At 31.2% G+C, this 17681-nt stretch overlaps 1 protein-coding gene across 1 annotated transcript in view; it reads left to right on the forward strand.

The window, feature by feature from the left end:
* The window catches only part of LOC124362617 (protein toll-like), a 57715-nt gene extending 42765 nt beyond the window's left edge, over positions 1-14950 (forward strand). Inside the window, 4 exon segments of the mRNA XM_046817277.1 lie at positions 250-565; positions 4092-4721; positions 6312-6476; positions 11418-14950. Of these exon segments, the coding sequence (XP_046673233.1) occupies positions 250-565; positions 4092-4721; positions 6312-6476; positions 11418-12359 (2053 nt within the window). The 3' untranslated portion in view covers positions 12360-14950.
* Positions 14951-17681: the final 2731 nt, after the last annotated feature.

Here is a 17681-nt window from a genome sequence, read left to right on the forward strand (position 1 = left end):
ACTTAACCATGCCTGAATCTCCAACTTTGTTGAAAAATAAACCCAAAAACAAATATACTAAATTTACTCTTTGATTTATTTTGGAGTAATTATTGGCAATAATTGCTACTGAAATTCAGCTGAATTACATTTGGTGAATATATATAGGATGTGTAGGTTTAAGTTGATGTTGTAATGTTTGGGTTATAGATAAAGGTTATAGTTTCTGTGCCATAAATAGACTTGCTTATTTGGTTATGAATTTTCCAGGCGGTTATTTTTACATCTCAGCAAGCTTGAATTCCTGGATCTGAGATTCAACAGAATACAAGAAATAAAAGGAGAGCAGTTTTATGGACTGGAATCGTTGAAATCTCTAAACATATCCGACAACCAGTTGTCATCACTTGCGCCCACAACTCAGCTGAACGATTTTGGCAATTATTCTGTGCTCCAGAACTGCAAAAACCTGGAGGATCTCCAACTCGCCAATAACTCACTGACTGAGGTCTACGCTGACTGGAAGATGCTCCTCAATCGTCTACATATCCTTAACTTGGCCTTCAACAATATCCAAATAGTAGAGGTAAAATAAATTTCTAAATTTTTATATATACAATGTTAAATTATCTTATAACTATAGTTAATGTAAATAATCTTGTACCAGGAGTAGTGAGTTAATCCAATCATAAAGCTAAACTTAACATTGTGCGCAGTGTAAACATTTAAAGTTTCTCTAAGATATTAGAGAAATATGTATATTACATTCATGAAGTATCTTTTTCTCTTTTGATTCTTGAGATGAATCAATTTAATAATATCTAATTCATATATAGTTCATTAGGCCTTGTACTCTTTTGAAGAGCTTTTTAAATTTCTGTAGTATAAATGCAGTACAGTCCTAAAATAATAATTACTTATAAATTAAAATACAATTCCCCAATATTTTGTAATACGTAGCTTCAAAATCAAATTCAAAGCTTATAACGTGATGACTATATTTGCAGTATTACACAATTCAATACAACTATGTTATTAAATGAATAAAGATATTTTAATTGAATTACATTTTTAAAGTATGAATCTTTAATAAAGGATGTCATTGTAATAAATCTTAAGGATATTTTATTAGGATGCTTTAATACAGCAGTTGTCATTTAGACTTACAACTCATTTATTTCCAACAACATTTTGAAAGATGAAAGACTACTCATGTAGGGGATGATCTTTAAAAAGTACAATATTAAAAACAATTTGTATCCAAAATCTTGTCTAGGTGATAAATTTAACTGTTTCCTGCATAGCAAAAATCTTAACAACTTTGCGATGGTGTGACCCACCCCACGCAACAATGGTCTTCTAATACTCTCTGAATATTATCCATTTTTTACTGAAAAAAAGGACAGGCATTTTTTTTATTTTTGGCCAAAATGTATCGTTATTTTAAAAAGTATGATAATTTCAGTCGTTTTGAATATGTTAAAACTAAGATTATGTAAAATTTTTGCTGAGAATGCAATATTTAACAAAACAAAACTTTATTATCTTCAGAAAATGAGTAGGTTTTAACTACAGGGCCCTAATATTGGTTTATCCATGTTTTTCCTTTTTCTTATCTGTGCTGCAAATCATCTATAGTCTCTGAGTATCATTACAGCTTCTTTACTACTTTGTCATAATACACTAGTAAAATATAAAGTATAATGTATTAAAATGTAGACATTTATTTTTCTTGCGAATTTCTATTTTAAATACACTTAATAATATATAAAACCTTTGGCCGTATTCATTACACGTTCGAGATAAATCATTCAAATCATTTTAACAGACGAAGTGTACTGAGGTCAGGGGATTATTTCAGATAGTTTTAAGGTCCAAAACTAGAACTGCACCATATAATTTTGATTGTTACCATTAAAATATTTACTACCTGAGCTATGGGTCTCTCACCCCGCAGAAGTTAATCTGGGCACTCATTATTCCCTTCTTCACTTTTTCGTGTTTTTTCCCTGTGCATTGGATGAGTTATCTCATGTGTAACTAATACAATAAGAGGTATAACTTAACTTTTTCACTCAGTTTTTATAATAGTAATATTATCTTACTTAAAATGATACCATACATGCATAATTAAATTTTATTCCAAAATTCCTTATCATTGCAGTATTGATTGAAACATGTGTTTATATTTAATTCTTACTGTAATTAATAACTAAACACTAAATGGTAACATTTGAAATGTACAAAAATGTACCATACAAAATTTATTTGCCCTTGAAATGTTACCAAATTAGTCCAAGATGGTGAGTGAAATATGACCTGTGGTCTGTTGTGTTTTATGAACTGGCTTGTTTGCTAACCAGAGGTTATCAGCTCTGCTGTTTGATAAACTAAGCTGACAGAATTATTCATGTCTCTATTATACTGACATTAGGAGACATAATTAAAATGTAGAATTTATTTTTGTATTATTTTATGAAGCCTTTTGGTGTTTTTAAAGCAATGGTCCTTGTATTTATGCTAAAAACTGTTTACATAATTTAATGCACTCTGGTTCAAAGCACTAGAAGAGTTGTACAATATTTAGCTAGTTTGACACATATTTTAAGATGGTGGTAAATAAAAGGAGCTACTCATGGCTCAGCTTCCGGGCAGTAGAATTTACTATGAGGACAGTAAATATTATTTGATATTTGACTAGCCCCAAATTTTTTGAGATATAGGCAAATATGAACAATTATGTGATAATTGTATTAATCTTATCTGATTGGCCAAGGGTTACTACAATGGAACTGAACAGCAGTAAGGATAAATCAGTTTATCTATGTGTGGAGTTGAAAATCATCATGACTTGGATTTATTAAGAGATCATTCCGGACTAGTTTTTCAAAGTCGGTTTATCCTAAGAAAGTTGCATAGTTATCAATCTACATTTTGTTTTCGGAACACAAACACATGCTATTGTGTTTCTGTGGTGCTATTATTAAAAGAGAACAAAAAACTGTGGTTGTTACTTTACCTGGAAACTGATATTGATGTGAGTCAACATTTAGAGTATTTTGAGTTGAATAAAGAATGAAAAATTCCAATTGTAAAGAGATTAATGGTGACAGAGTTTTTTGGAACTTTAGAAAGTTCATAAGTGTAGCACAAAGCATATTCTCGTATTTAAAAACTTTTCAGGTGGCCCTGGTATGGCAAGTGTATAATGTAAAATGTGAATAATACAAAAAAATAGCTTTTCAATTGTGTATAACCATTAAATATTTTAGTATCATAAAAACTAAACATATTTTATGATCAACCTGTATAATATATGACTCTGCATGTACCAAAATACACTACAATATCTTCACAAAGGAATTATTTCATATAAATTAATTATTGTGTATTCTTAAAAACACTGAGGCATAATATAAAACCCAACATCTACGCTTGTCATGTCTACATCACATTTTTCTACCTTCCCACAAGCCACTAACTGAATAGAGAAATTTATCTGGTACTTTAAAGAACTTAAATATGAATCCTCATACATTCTTTGGTTATAATCTATACAGAGCCTGTTGAACACTTCAGTCCAGAGAAGAAAATAAATTGCCCATGAATAAGCTCACATTCTTAAAGGAGACCAGATATAACTGCCATGCTTCAAAGTCTTAAATCTGGATAGTGAACAAAAAGTTCAGTTTTATAAGTATTATAATGACAAGAAGATCAAAGTATTTCAACAAGTAATTGAACTAAATCTTTTCCATTCTTGTTATCGTTTGAAATCATCAAAATAAACTTTTAACGAATAACTAGTTTTGGTTTCTGACTTGGTTTTATTTATTTGCTATTGGAAACCCTTACGATTTGTGTGAACATATGTATAATTTTCACATATTGCAGCGTTACAGTTGTATAATCATATTTATTATAAGTACAGTAGATTCAAGATCTGTACATTTTTATTTTAACACTGTCTTGCTTTGCTAATAGAGCCTTAAAGCCAATATAGTTGTTCATAGAGGATTATTTAAAATGTTCTGTATTTAACAGTTCTTTTTCTATGAATTGTAAAAGTTATTATTTTATCTATTTAAATAAAGGAAACTGTTTTTTTCCAGATTGCCGACTTGGATTTCTTTAGTGATGTCACAATGGATCTTTCAAACAACAAGATTAAACTGGTCAATTTCTGGGACGCACCGTTAGTGGCCCGTGCTCATCTGGACGTATTCAACTCTACTTATGAGAGAGACCTTCAGATCAGACAGAAACGTATCAAGCTAGACAACAACCCTTTTGTGTGTGATTGTCAGCTTCTACCTTTTGTTCAGTTTGTTCGCAATGGGCTGACTCCTGAAGTTCAGTACCTTTTTGACATTCCCAGTGCAAACTTGAAATGTAAAGAACCAATGGCCTTAGAAAAGCAGCCTTTGATCCATGTGCCATTAACCTCGCTTACCTGCAGATTTGTTAATCCTGAGTACAAATGTCCAGAACACTGCATTTGCGAGTACCGACCTATAGACACTGGCAACATTGTTAACTGTCAGGGAGCAGGTTTGCAGCAAGTCCCATCACGTCTGCCTCTCTACAGGTTTGCCAACCACACTGAATTGGTCCTTGATTACAATCGACTCACCAGCTTCAGTATACCGCAGAATGGAAGCTATGAGAATGTCACTCACTTCCATCTGTCCAACAACAACATCAAACGGTTGAATATTTCTGGAATCTCTAAGAAAATAAAGGTATATTTATAACAGTAAAATATAATTCTAATGTATTATTTTAATAAGTACTATGTTTAAGTACCATTATTAAAATCTATATAAACTGCATTTGCTATTAACAAATAATTTCTAATGTTTAAATTCAATCATTTCATTTTACAATTGTAAAGTGAATAGTGATCAACAAACAGTTGAGTTTTATAACACATTTAACTTAAATAAGTATCTTCATGAAAAGTATAACAATGTTTGATAGATAAATAATTCTGAAAACTAAAAGAAGACATATTAATTATTTATATATCATATTTTTTTCTCTGCTCTAAGTCTCTGTTTTAACCCTTAAAGTACTAACATTGCGCTGCCCGATTGATGGTGTTTAGCAATGATAGTAATAAACTAGAAAAACGGCACTATTAATTTAATTTAATTATATACCACATTTACCTTTTCCTAAATGCTGTTGCTAAAATAAAGATATTTTAGCTTTGCATATCATCAGCTGGAATCGTCATTGCTTACGGGAGTTATTTTGTTGTTACAAATAAAGTATTTTTATTCACTATTTTATTTCATATTTTGGCTTATTTAAAAAAATAATAATACATATATGTACATAATATGTTACACTTTGTTAATAGTTATGTACTGATTATTTACTTTAATACAGAGTGTAACAAAAAAGGTTGGGCTGGCTATGCATTTTCAGATTTTGTGTGATTCTAAGCTAAAAACAAAGGATAACTTTTTTCCAATTTCCACTTTATTTAGTAGCTATCCGCATTATGTTTGTTTTTTTTCAACAAATTATTATATCTAAAACTAGTAAAGTTAAAGAAACCAAATTTGGCATACAGGTTTGAATAGGTAAGAGGAAAATTTTTTTAATGTGTTATTTTCTTAAATATTAACAAAATGGTGTCTGTTGAAAATGTTTAAAGTCAAATAACAAAAAAAACTAGTATAGTTGTAAAAAAATTTACCAGATACAAATATTTGGAGAATTTTATTGCAATTCAATCGTTACTAGTTTCAATAAAATCTGTCAAAGCATAAGCAAGCACAACCACTTTAAAGGTACGCTTCTTACAGTTGTATATACAAATTTGCCAGTGCACTCTTTATGTCCACTTACATATTAAATTCTAGAACCCCTATGCAAAAACCTATTGAATTCAATGTAAAGAAACACACTGTCTAGGTACACTTCTAGTAGTCTGAACTTTTAGATGTATGAACGTCTCTCTGCTTTGCATTTTGTAATACTACAGAATGCCTAAATAGGAAAGCAACAACCAAGATAAAATTTACACATTATTCTCAATCCAAAATATTTCATCATTCTTTTGAGATTTTATTGGCCAACATAACCTCAAAGTAACTAGCATTTGGTATAATCAAATAAAATATAATTACCTAATAAAAGTTAATCTATAACCTAAAGTATCAGCACCATAGGGACTTTTGCAATCATAAGATTAATACTCTCTGTGTACACTTCAAGTGTCTAAGCGTTGACGTTAAAAATATTAATAAAAACCAAATACAACTTACCTGAGGCTGCTTTAGACTATAGTGACAGATGGTATAGACAGGTGATATGTACAGGTGCTGGATGTGAGCCACAACAATCTGACTGTGTTGACACCAGAGGATTCGTCGTTCCTGGAGCGTACTCCTGACCTGAACCTGCTGCTACTACATGACAACCCTTGGCAGTGTGACTGTGACACCATACCTCTTCTCTGGCTGCTTAGGAAGAAGTTTACAGCGGTAAATATTCCTAATAATTAATATTAAATGTTTGTTGCTCTCAATGATTCATAGACATCCTTACCACTATGGATGAAGGATTTCAGTCTGGTAATGGATCATTAGAAATCGGCATCAGAACTTAAAGTCTGGAAGCATTGACCGACCCATTCGGTGTCGATCATGTAACTTTCAAAGTGCGATCAACACAGAAAGTGGTGATTCGTATTTTACCGGGGAAAAAGCATTATTACCAGTTAAAGATCTGTAAATTATACACCAACCAAAAGCCTATGAGTTGTTTTTAAAGTTTAGTGGTCTTTGATTTTCTTTTATCGAGTTTCTAGTCGCCAATATGTGTGATTTTATCAGTTGTGATTTTATTGTTAACCTCTGTGTAGCAGAAATTGAAAAAAAAAATAGTTTTCAGACTTTTTTTATTGAAATGGAGCAAAATTAGATCATAATCAGACATACATGTAAACTTTGCCAAGGCTAAAGTTAGTTATCGTATTTTGATTTATTTATTATTTTTTTTTTTTTAACTATCAAATAAAAGGCTTACTTAGAAACTATACTACAACAGCTAACTTGAAAAGGTAGAAAAAAATTTATAATGCTTATTTCATGGTGTTGCTTAGCAACTGAAAATAGGTAAAAAATTAGCCATTTTACGCTTTTCTCTGTTAACATAAAGATTATTACCATTTTTTATATCTGAACACTATATATTTTTTTGTTCAATTTCCCACAACTTTGATACTTTTAGCATTTGAAACATTTTATTTTTTATTATAATGTGGATACTTTTATGTGATTTATTTTTTCACATGTCAAATAAATACAATATATGCTGTAAAAATACATTTTTTATTTTTATTTCAAAATTATGTATTTTTTCTCTGATTCTTAACCCTTTTACTGCCGGCCATTTTTTTATTGTACCAGTCAAAATTGCCAAGGAGGAAAATCACTGTTGTGCATTCATTTACAAAAAATGCTGTATCTTTTTTATTTTTCATTAGATTTGCATGAATTTTTATTTTATTTACTCGTATTTAAATGCTGTTTTTTAAATAATAAAAAGACATTTTAATTTGAAACAAACACATTATTTATTTTTAAAAAATGATATAAATAAAAAAATAAATAAAAAAATAAAAATTGTGTTTGGCATCTGATAATTTATTTTTAAAATTATACTAAAATTATGAGCATGATATCATTATAAACTAGAGCAATTGCTTAGAACATATACCAAATTTGAAGGTGCTACCTTGAAACATAACTGCACTATGAGGATTTTCCCAAAACTGGTAGGCCTCCTCTAGGCCTACCAGTGGAATTTGAAGGTAAACTTATCTGTGCCACATCCCCCTCACTATCTAATAACTCCTCATTATCTGATGGTAAGATACAGTCAGGATCGTCATCAGTGTCATCCACATCACTTTGATTGTCATCAATAGCCCTAACAATAATATCAGATTCGTTCTCGGCATCTGAATCTGACAAATTCTGAAGGAAATCGTCACTTAGTTCGTCTTGCACTTACTTATTGTTCCCTCACTCACAGGAGAGTTAGATGTAACTCTTTTACTCATTTTATCCTTGATCAACAAAAGTAACACTTCAAAAAACTTTCGATAACATTGTAAACAACAACAATGAACGAAGATTTCAGTAACATAATCCGATCATCTGGTTTTGACAGCTGTCTAGCTAGGTAGTTCGTCAATTCTAGTCAAAGACGACAAAAATAGAAATCCAAAGTTCTTCAAATGGCTTCTTTCATTATCCTTTGCTCCTAAACAACCAAAATACCGAATATTTTGGCATTTGAACATAACAGTAGCCAGTAACGATAAAAAAAACAGACGTCCGACATATCGGACGTTGGCGTTTTCGGCAAAAATGCCGACGTCCGATATGTCGGACGTCGGCAGTAAAAGGGTTAACAAGAAAAACTATAAATAAATAAATACATCTTTATTGCCACAAACGTTTTACAATATAGTACAGCTATAAATAGATGACATTGACAAATATAAGCTACACTACTCTTGTATGAGTAGATGACATTTCCAAACAACCAAACATGCAATACAATACAATACAATAAAACAAGGCATTAATTGACTTACCATAAGAAAAATTATATCAACTTGTAGACCTACTTAAAATATAAAAATCAACATTAACAAACAGTAATGCAGTCCTTAAAATAAAAATAACTTAATTTAAAAGCTCACTTACACTATAATATGCCTTTGTAAGTAACAGCTTAATGTTATCTCTGAATGCACCTGAATTCCTTAAATCTTAAATGTAATTTATTGAAAAGTGTTTTCCTAAGTAGGATGTTGCCCTTTCCACCACATTCTGATTATGTCTGGAATATTGAAAATTAGTTTTATACCTAGTATTATGATCATGTTTATGGTTTTCATTACAAAGGTTGTCATAATTATACTGCACTGTTAATAGAGTTTTGAAAATTATTAGGCTTGGTAGTCAAAACTTTATGTTCATTAAAAATAGGTATAAAAGCTTTCTAAAATAAAAATGTATTTTTAAAGATTTCTTCTGAATTTTAAAAAATTGTATATACATCTGTTGAAAACCCCCAGAACCCATACTGAAGAATTGAATAAAAATAAACATAATATATGATTAAATGTGCTTTAAATCTATGATATGTCTCAAAATAAGCACCTAAGCTTGAAGAGTTTAGTTTTCTTAAAGTAGTTTCAATGCACTTAGTCCAGTTTAAATGCAAATCTAGTTCTAGTACCAACAATTTAGTGATTTTACTTATAGAGAATCTCTGATATCCCAATTCTAAACCACAAAAATAATTATTTCTTGATTGAGGCGTTCAAAATTTACCAATTGAGTTTTTTCTTGGTTTAGTTTCAGTCAATTTGCTTCAAACCATTCCTTTAATTCAGCTATGGTTTCACTGATTTTAAACTTCAGTTCATCGTCATTCTTAGATTTAACAACTGCAGTTGTATAATTTGCATAAAGTATTAGACTGTTGATATGTTTACAGGGAGAATGTTGTGGAACCTCAATGTTTAATTGCTCCCACTGTAGATTTAACATAATTTCTATAAATGACTGTCCTTTGATAATGATTTGATAGATAAGATTTGATCCAAGATATTGAACTCTTAGAAAATTTGTAAGCATTCAACTTTTCAATGAGTATATCATGATTAACGCAGTCAAATGCCTTGGACAGATCACAAAACACACTCACTGCACTCTGGGAACCATCCAAGGCCCATGAAACTTTGTCAATAAATTTAGATAATGCAGTCATTGTACTCATCCCTCTTCTGAAGCCAAATCGTTCAAAAGCTAAAATATTATGTTTTTCTAAAAATGATGGCAGAATTGAAACTAGCCTATCAAGATTATGATAATTATATGATTATTATGATAATTAGGATTGGATTTCCCCCATCCATGAAACATTCTGTATACCTTTTGTAACATATAACAATGGCAAATGGCTGAAATCCTGTTATGCTATCAAACCTTCCATCATCAATAACAAACTAAAAAAAAGAATCTGTTGTATTATTACTGTATTGTGAACAAACTCCTATTTTAATCCCTTAATGGTTTATTACAAATTACAAAAATTAACAAAAAGTGCTTTATTTTTACATATTGGTAAATTTTAATTACAACAAGTAAAAAAAAAATATTTTTATGCTGAATATTTGCAAAAAAATAACCACTTTTTTACTGTTTCTTGTTGAATTGTCATCTTTAACATCTTGACGGTCTTTTAAATGAATGCAAGTGCAACAACACAAAAAATTACTTAATCCTAAGTTCAAAATTGGAACAACTTCTAAGCTGCTTGACGCTCTTGAGGAAACCGTTTTAAAAATTCGGTCTAAAGTAGGAAAAGGTATTTCGGACATTTTCTAGCTTCACCTTTGGGAAATGAAGCTGGTTGTCTTGACTGGTACTGCGAAGTGTGATTTCCCTGCACACCTAGAGTTCTTGCAAATGTACCGAGGTTATCCCACTTGCAGGGTTTTGTGGATAATAAAGTCATTATTTTGTATAATTATATCATTGAGGATATGTTAGCTGCCTCCCGGTAGAGTAATACAGATCAAATCGTCTGAGACAGTACATGAACAGCTGAGTTCTACATTTGTTAAAACCTTCTCTAATCCTCTTTCGATATGCTGTTGCCAAAGATTGGGTAGCAATAATAAAACTACTGATAAAATCTGTGACTGTGTAATCTGAATCATTGCATACTCTGGCAGTAAGTATTTAAATCAGTACAGACTTCTCAGTCTACCCAGAGCTATTTAGATTATACTGGTGACGTGTTCAGAGAGGGTTAAATCTTTATCTAGCAAAACGGAACGGCAAGAGTTTTGATCTGTGACTCAGCATGTACTCGGCACCAAGAGCTACCCTCATGTTACTATTACTGAGGGCTTTAACAGCTTCCTGTGATGCTGTGTACATTACTGAGCACTTGTCTAAATTGAGTTCAAATTGTTGTAATCTGACCACTTTTTCACTGCAGTCATTCAGTGTTTATTTTATCAATGGCTGCATTAATTAACCCTGACAATTGTCTGTATACTGATGAATTTTACAATTCTTTAAACAGGACGGAAGGTCTGATGTGTAGATGTTAAACAGAACAGGCCATAAGCAGGTGACTAGAGGAACCCAACACTCCATTAAGAAAAGTGTAGACATCTCACTCCATATTTTAGTGATCTGAACGTAGTCTCTTAGGTAAAACTCTATCTAGAGTCGAATCTGCTCCAAAGCCATAGTATTTAACTTTGCCATCAACATCTGTTGTCTAATGAACTACTCAATATAATATTTTGTAATATAAATTTATGTACTTTCTTTTGTAGTTTTAGATAAAATAATATCATGTTTTGCAATGAAAATGTTGTGTTTCAGGTCAAATTGTCACAAAACATAACCTGTCAAGACAATACTTCACTAGAAAAACTTGAAGAAACTCAGCTCTGTCCTAGCAGTGGAAGCATTATAACAACAATAATTGGTTTTGTTTTAGCTTTCCTTAGCCTTATAATAACATGTTTTACTGCTTTGTATTACCAATACCGAACACAGATCCACATATATTGCTTCTCGAGTAAATGGAAGGTACTGCGCTGGATGGTGTCACATCCAGATATCGATGCGGATAAGAGATATGATGCTTTTATAAGCTATGCTAAAGAGGATGAACCATTTGTAGTAGAACATCTAATTCCAGAGTTAGAAGAAAATGGAGAGACAAAATTTAAGCTGTGTGTCCATTTCAGAGATTGGAAAGGGGGAGATTCTATTCCTAGTCAGATTTTGTCTTCTGTCCAGAATTCAAGAAGGACAATCGTGGTCTTATCGCCCAGTTTCCTGAAGAGTGTGTGGGGAATAGTTGAGTTTAGAACAGCTCATTCTGAGGCTCTGAAAACAGGAACTTCAAAAGTCATTGTGATACTGAAGGAAGAAGTAGGTGCTATTACTGAACTTGAAGATGAACTAAAAGCGTACCTCCAGATGAACACTTACGTCAAGTGGGGATCACCGTGGTTCTGGCAACAACTCAAGTTTGCACTTCCCCATCCACCAGAGGACCCAGATGACATCAGCTGTTTCTTTGGTTGTTTCCCTTGTTTCCCAAAAATTAGCAAGGACACTCGATCTCATAATGTTTTGCAAAACGTTTGTTTGAAAGATGGGGAAGTGGCATATGTGACAGAAATGTCTGAAAAGAGAAATGGTAAAGATTTAAATAGTCCTCTTTCACCTGACAAAAAGTCTTCACTTATCATTGAGTGTGTGGATACGAAATTGCCTGAACATCATCAGAATGGTACAGTTATAAATGTATAGGATATTGAGTCTCTTATTTCTTGACAGAAATCAACTTTAAGGCTTGTTATAAAGCCTGCTGTACACACATGTATATATAGAGCCAGAACTGTAGGAGATGTTTGATTTTGAAACCATTGTCCTGTTTGCAGAGACAATGGTTTATGATCTCTGAACGAGAGTATACTATGATTGATAACAGATTTGATTGAAGTAATCATCTTTAGTCTGTTCAAAGACGTTTTGGATGATGGTGACAGATTGTTCATAGAACTTGATTTTGTGTGTCGGTTTTGAACATTGTCTAGTCTCTGGGTGATTGTGAATTTGAATAGTTTGATCAGAGCCACATTCTAGAAGCATTTATAGATTTTTAGTCACAGTTACATAAATATCCAATGAGATAAATAACATTGAATATGGATTATTAAATATTATAAACAAACAATATATAACAATAATATAAAATAAAATTTAATTTGAAGTCAGATGATACATTTTAGAATCATTTTAATTTGTTTTAAAAGTCCAGTTTTCAGACATAAACCATCTTCATTGTTCACTGTTAATTTTCATTCTTCACTTAAGCTACTATCTTTGTAAGCTTTCTGTAAAAATATTGTTAAATTTTTACAAGTGAGAAATGCACTTTTACATCCTAATAACATTTTCATAAACTCGGATCGTTTGTTGAATATAAATCTCTTTTTTATAATAAAACTGCTCCCTACTCGCACTTTTTTTACAAGCACATTATTATTTTTTTTTTTTTTTTTTCACGAGTTCCAAAATGTTTGGAAACTTACAAATTGTGTGCGCATTTGAAAGTATGTTAGTGAAAACGTAAAGAAACTGCTTATGAAGTGCTGTGTATGTTTTTTTTCTGCATTTGAAGAAAAGCTTTGTGAGAATACATTCTACCAGCTTCCTCTTATTGTAATATAATACTTAATTTATAAACAAAAACTCCAATAACTATTGGAGTTTTTGTTTATAAATTAATTATTTTGTGAGAATACTAGTAATGCTAACGTGCTCTTTGTATTCTTTAAAAAGTAAATATTTAAATAATTATTTTTCCTCTATCTTTTGGGTGAAGAATGTTCTGAATGTGGCTCTGACTGGAATCTAGTTGATTTCTCTCCAACCAAATATTTTGTAAATATTGTGAATAATATGTTTTAAATTATTACTACTTTAGAGTATTGTATCATTTTAAGGTTAAGACATCGACCTTGTCATTATTGTCAAGGTGCCAGTATAGAGTTGTATGCCTCATTGTATATACAAAATGTGTATATGAAGGAATTACATAATAACATTTGTCCTAAAACTTTATTACATATCAGGTTTATTATTTAAACAAATGCATCAAAACTTTGATAAAATATATTATTCTTTCTTAGTAATCTAAAACTAATACCGCACATTTATGGCCGGTAGATAACCAAAATTAATATATGTATGTCCATTCCAAAAAGATTAAATTCATTGATGCTATGTTAAAAAAATATAGCAAATTTATCACAAAGTATTTGAAATAACACAAACAACATAAATAAGAACTAGAATCTTTGATCTTGTATACACATTCATAAAAGTTCTGATTGTCATTTTAGGACCAATTATGGCTTGTAAAATTTTAAGCAGCTCACTTTATGCTATGTTTGTATATATTGTATCATTTAAAATATATTCATTATTTTCTTTATCTGATCTATCTATAATGCAGTAGTTCTTAGTTTTTTTATAATATAAAAGTTGCTTCATTTTTATGTTTATGATAAAGCTCCCAGTCATAAAATGTAAATATGAATAAAATATTATTAAAACAATATTAGCAGGCTTGTCATACTTTCAGTTTTGTTTAAAAACGCATTACTTATATTAAATCTAGCTCAACTTTTTTACTAAGATTACTATGTATGTGTGTTAGTGAAACAGTAGATTCACTATTAGTCGTATAGTTCTTTTTACTGCTTTTAGTTTACTTTGTGATTGATAAATACAATGATTGTGTACTGCAAACAAGTGTACCTATCCTGGTACCACATCAATACTGTCTACGTTTAAGTAAGCAGTGAATAAAACTGTAAGTTAAGAAATAGAATGATGCATGCAAGATATTTGAAAATCGTAGGACCATGTTTTGATTTGCATTACATTTGGAGGTAGAAATCTCAGCTTCGAAATAGACTAGTAGAGCATTAAAGTGTCTCAGAAAATTTTGTTACAAGTTTTTTGTTTTTTTTTGTTGCAAAAGTCTGTGTTTTTGTGAGGAATTTACATTAGATAACTTCTCAATGGTGTGATTCAGTCACTAGTAAGAAACTGCCATTGAATGTGAACTGTTTGGAGGCAAAAAAATCGTGCATGGATCAATAGTAAAATGAAAGATTACAATTGTACATTTCTTCTTTGGTAGTATAAATAAGTTTGTATAAATACTCATTTACTTCAAATAAATGTGCATAACAAACAAAACAAATTTTGTGTAAGACTGATAGATTTAAGCTGTGGATATGTAATCCATTGATGGTAATCTTTTGTGTAAAGTAATCAGTCAAGTTCAGTGTGGAACTTAATAAAACAATACCATTCGTATAAGAAAAGCATTGAGCACTTATTTGATTCCCTGTATTATCAAATGTCACATTTAAGACAGCCATTCAATCATTGACTACTATCACATCAATCATCATTTATTGCTATCAAGTTGGTTGTTTTGTGTGTCATTCTTGTATTAACAACTATATTTTGAGTTTCTATCCATTTCAAAAGTACAAACATATTACAAGCAAATTTTGTAAAAATATCACAAATTAAAATGTGATTTTAATGATTACTATGTCCCAAACTCCTGTAGGCTTACTCTGTGTCTGTTTCCTGTTTTTAACATTACAAAGTTTACCACATAGAGGCTGGTAGATAGTTTTTACTGTCATATTTTAAATGTTGTAAACATTAGAGACAAAAAGATTTATAGTTTTAGGAACTTATGTCGTTCATGGATGGACGTTGAACTAGTATATACAGGGTATATTCAAAAAGCATCTGGATTGGCGTTATTAAAAAAAGGAAGGTTTGACTTACAATTGTGATATTTATTATGTTTCAAAACAGCTCCTTACTGATGCAATACACTTTGACCGTTGCCGTCTCCATTACACAAAGCAGGTTTCGAGGTCGCTTTTTTAACCCTCCATCAGGCGCTTAAAATTAGAAACACCATCAGGCGCTCACGGAGGTTTCCTCCAGGTTAGCGAATAATGGATATCATAGTCGTTTAAACTGTTTTTAATTGTTTAAATATTTGTACTGATTTAATTACAATGTAATATATTCATTTTTAGAAATTAAATAAAAATTGCTCTCTTATGTAATGAATTTTCCAAATAACAAATTCAAAATCTTAAAAAATGTTATTGTATAATAACAACATGATTAATTTTAAGGAATAATGCAATTAATTGTAAAAATGTTTAACCTACTGTAATAATAAATGGAAATTAACTTAGTTTTTAACTTCTTACAAAAACAACTTACTTCAATTTTTGAGATAATAACAATTGTAATGTCAATTATTACTCTGAAATCAAAATTTATTCTTTACTAAAATTTTTTTTTACACACTACATAAAGTTTCAAAGCATTTTCCTTCTGGTTCTTATAACGACAATGTTCACTCCATAAAGAGTACTGAAATTTTTCCTAGCACCCTGGTACTGTACTGAAGTCTCTCGTCTTCATTCTCCATTTCACAAAATTCAAATAAAATATATTGTAAAACTTAAAAAGAAACCATCACAGGTCACACATTTAGGCGCACATGGATTATTACTCCATAAAAACTAAACACAATAAAGCGCTCACGGAGATTTCGTCCAAGCACTACAAACACACCATCGGGCGCTCACAGAGGAATCGTCCAGTATCGCACGGAAGTAGACCTCACACTGACAGATTTTGACAAAGATAAGCGGGAGGCTATTGTTTCGATTCCCCGAAAGATGCTCGTGAAGTACACTGCGGGAAACGACTGCCAACATCAGAAAATTAGTACTATTTTTAATAATAAAAAATACACGGAGGAAAACTCCGTTTAGCGCCCGATGTAGGGTTAAAACCTCAAAAAGTTAGTGCATCTCATTGTGTTGTACGGTATCTCTGTTGCATCTTGATATCAGTGTCATTCCAGCTGGCATTTGATTCTGGGGAAACAAAAGAAAGTTAAGACATTTTCAGAGCACTAGATGAGATCTTGAAGAATTGATATGTGAGCTTCCATTGGCTGAAGTGAAAGTTTTTTCCGGACAACTTTTGCAGGTACAAGTTTCACATCCAAATCATCTATCAACATTTATGAACTGAATTAAGACTAAGATTCTTAAATCCTCACTGAATTAAATGTCTTCTGTGTGCCTTCCACTTCACTTGTTAACTTTTGACAATTTCCGAACCTTTTGTAATGTATTTTATACAGTAATAAACTAGAAAAACATCACTATTAATTTATGCACATGTCATCATTATTTTCCTAAATGCTGTCGCTACACTAAAGATGATTGTAGGCATAGGCGTAGCGTGACCTAATAATTTGGGGGGGCACGGGGTCTCCGGGGGGGGGGGGTGGTCCCGTGGAAACTTTTTTGAAAACTACCACTTAAGAACTAAAAGTAAAGTATATGTGTATTTTTGTTAAACATTGGTTTTAATCAATTTTTACTATATTGATGGATTGTAAAAAGACTCAATTTCAAATTATACAAGTTTATTCTATTCTAGACATAACTGCAAGGACATTTATAACACAAAAACAAATTTGTGTACAAGACAAAGTTTTAAGGTGAACAGAACTACAGTAATGGTTTTCAGATTTTGACTAGATTTGAAAATCTGTCAACTAACAGATCTAGTTTTTTATCTTTCATGTATTCAGACTTCAATTCTTGCTCAATAGACATCAGGGCAAGCCCACTTAAGCGGTCTTCTGTCATGGTGCTTCGAAGAAATGTCTTTAGCCTTCGTAGTGTAGAAAACGATCTTTCTGCGCTTGCTGTTGTGATAGGCCACGAAAGTGATATTTCTATAGTAGCTGCCAAACATCTGGTGCACTGGCTTGAAGATCATTCTCAATAAAAAAATCAGCCAACTCTTGGAACGTTATTCTTGTGGTTGCTTTGTCTGTTTTGACAAAATTGTTCTTTGCATAACAGTGAAAAAACTTAAGATGTACAGAGAAACTTAAAGACAAGTTATAAAACTTTTGGATTGCCATAAACAGCGTTGTTGTCAATTTCGGTCCAATTAAATAGTAACTGGGCAATGCAGTTGATTTTATCA

The sequence above is a fragment of the Homalodisca vitripennis genome, chromosome 5 (genome assembly GCF_021130785.1).
Source record: "Homalodisca vitripennis isolate AUS2020 chromosome 5, UT_GWSS_2.1, whole genome shotgun sequence".
NCBI classification, from domain to species: Eukaryota; Metazoa; Arthropoda; class Insecta; order Hemiptera; family Cicadellidae; genus Homalodisca; species Homalodisca vitripennis.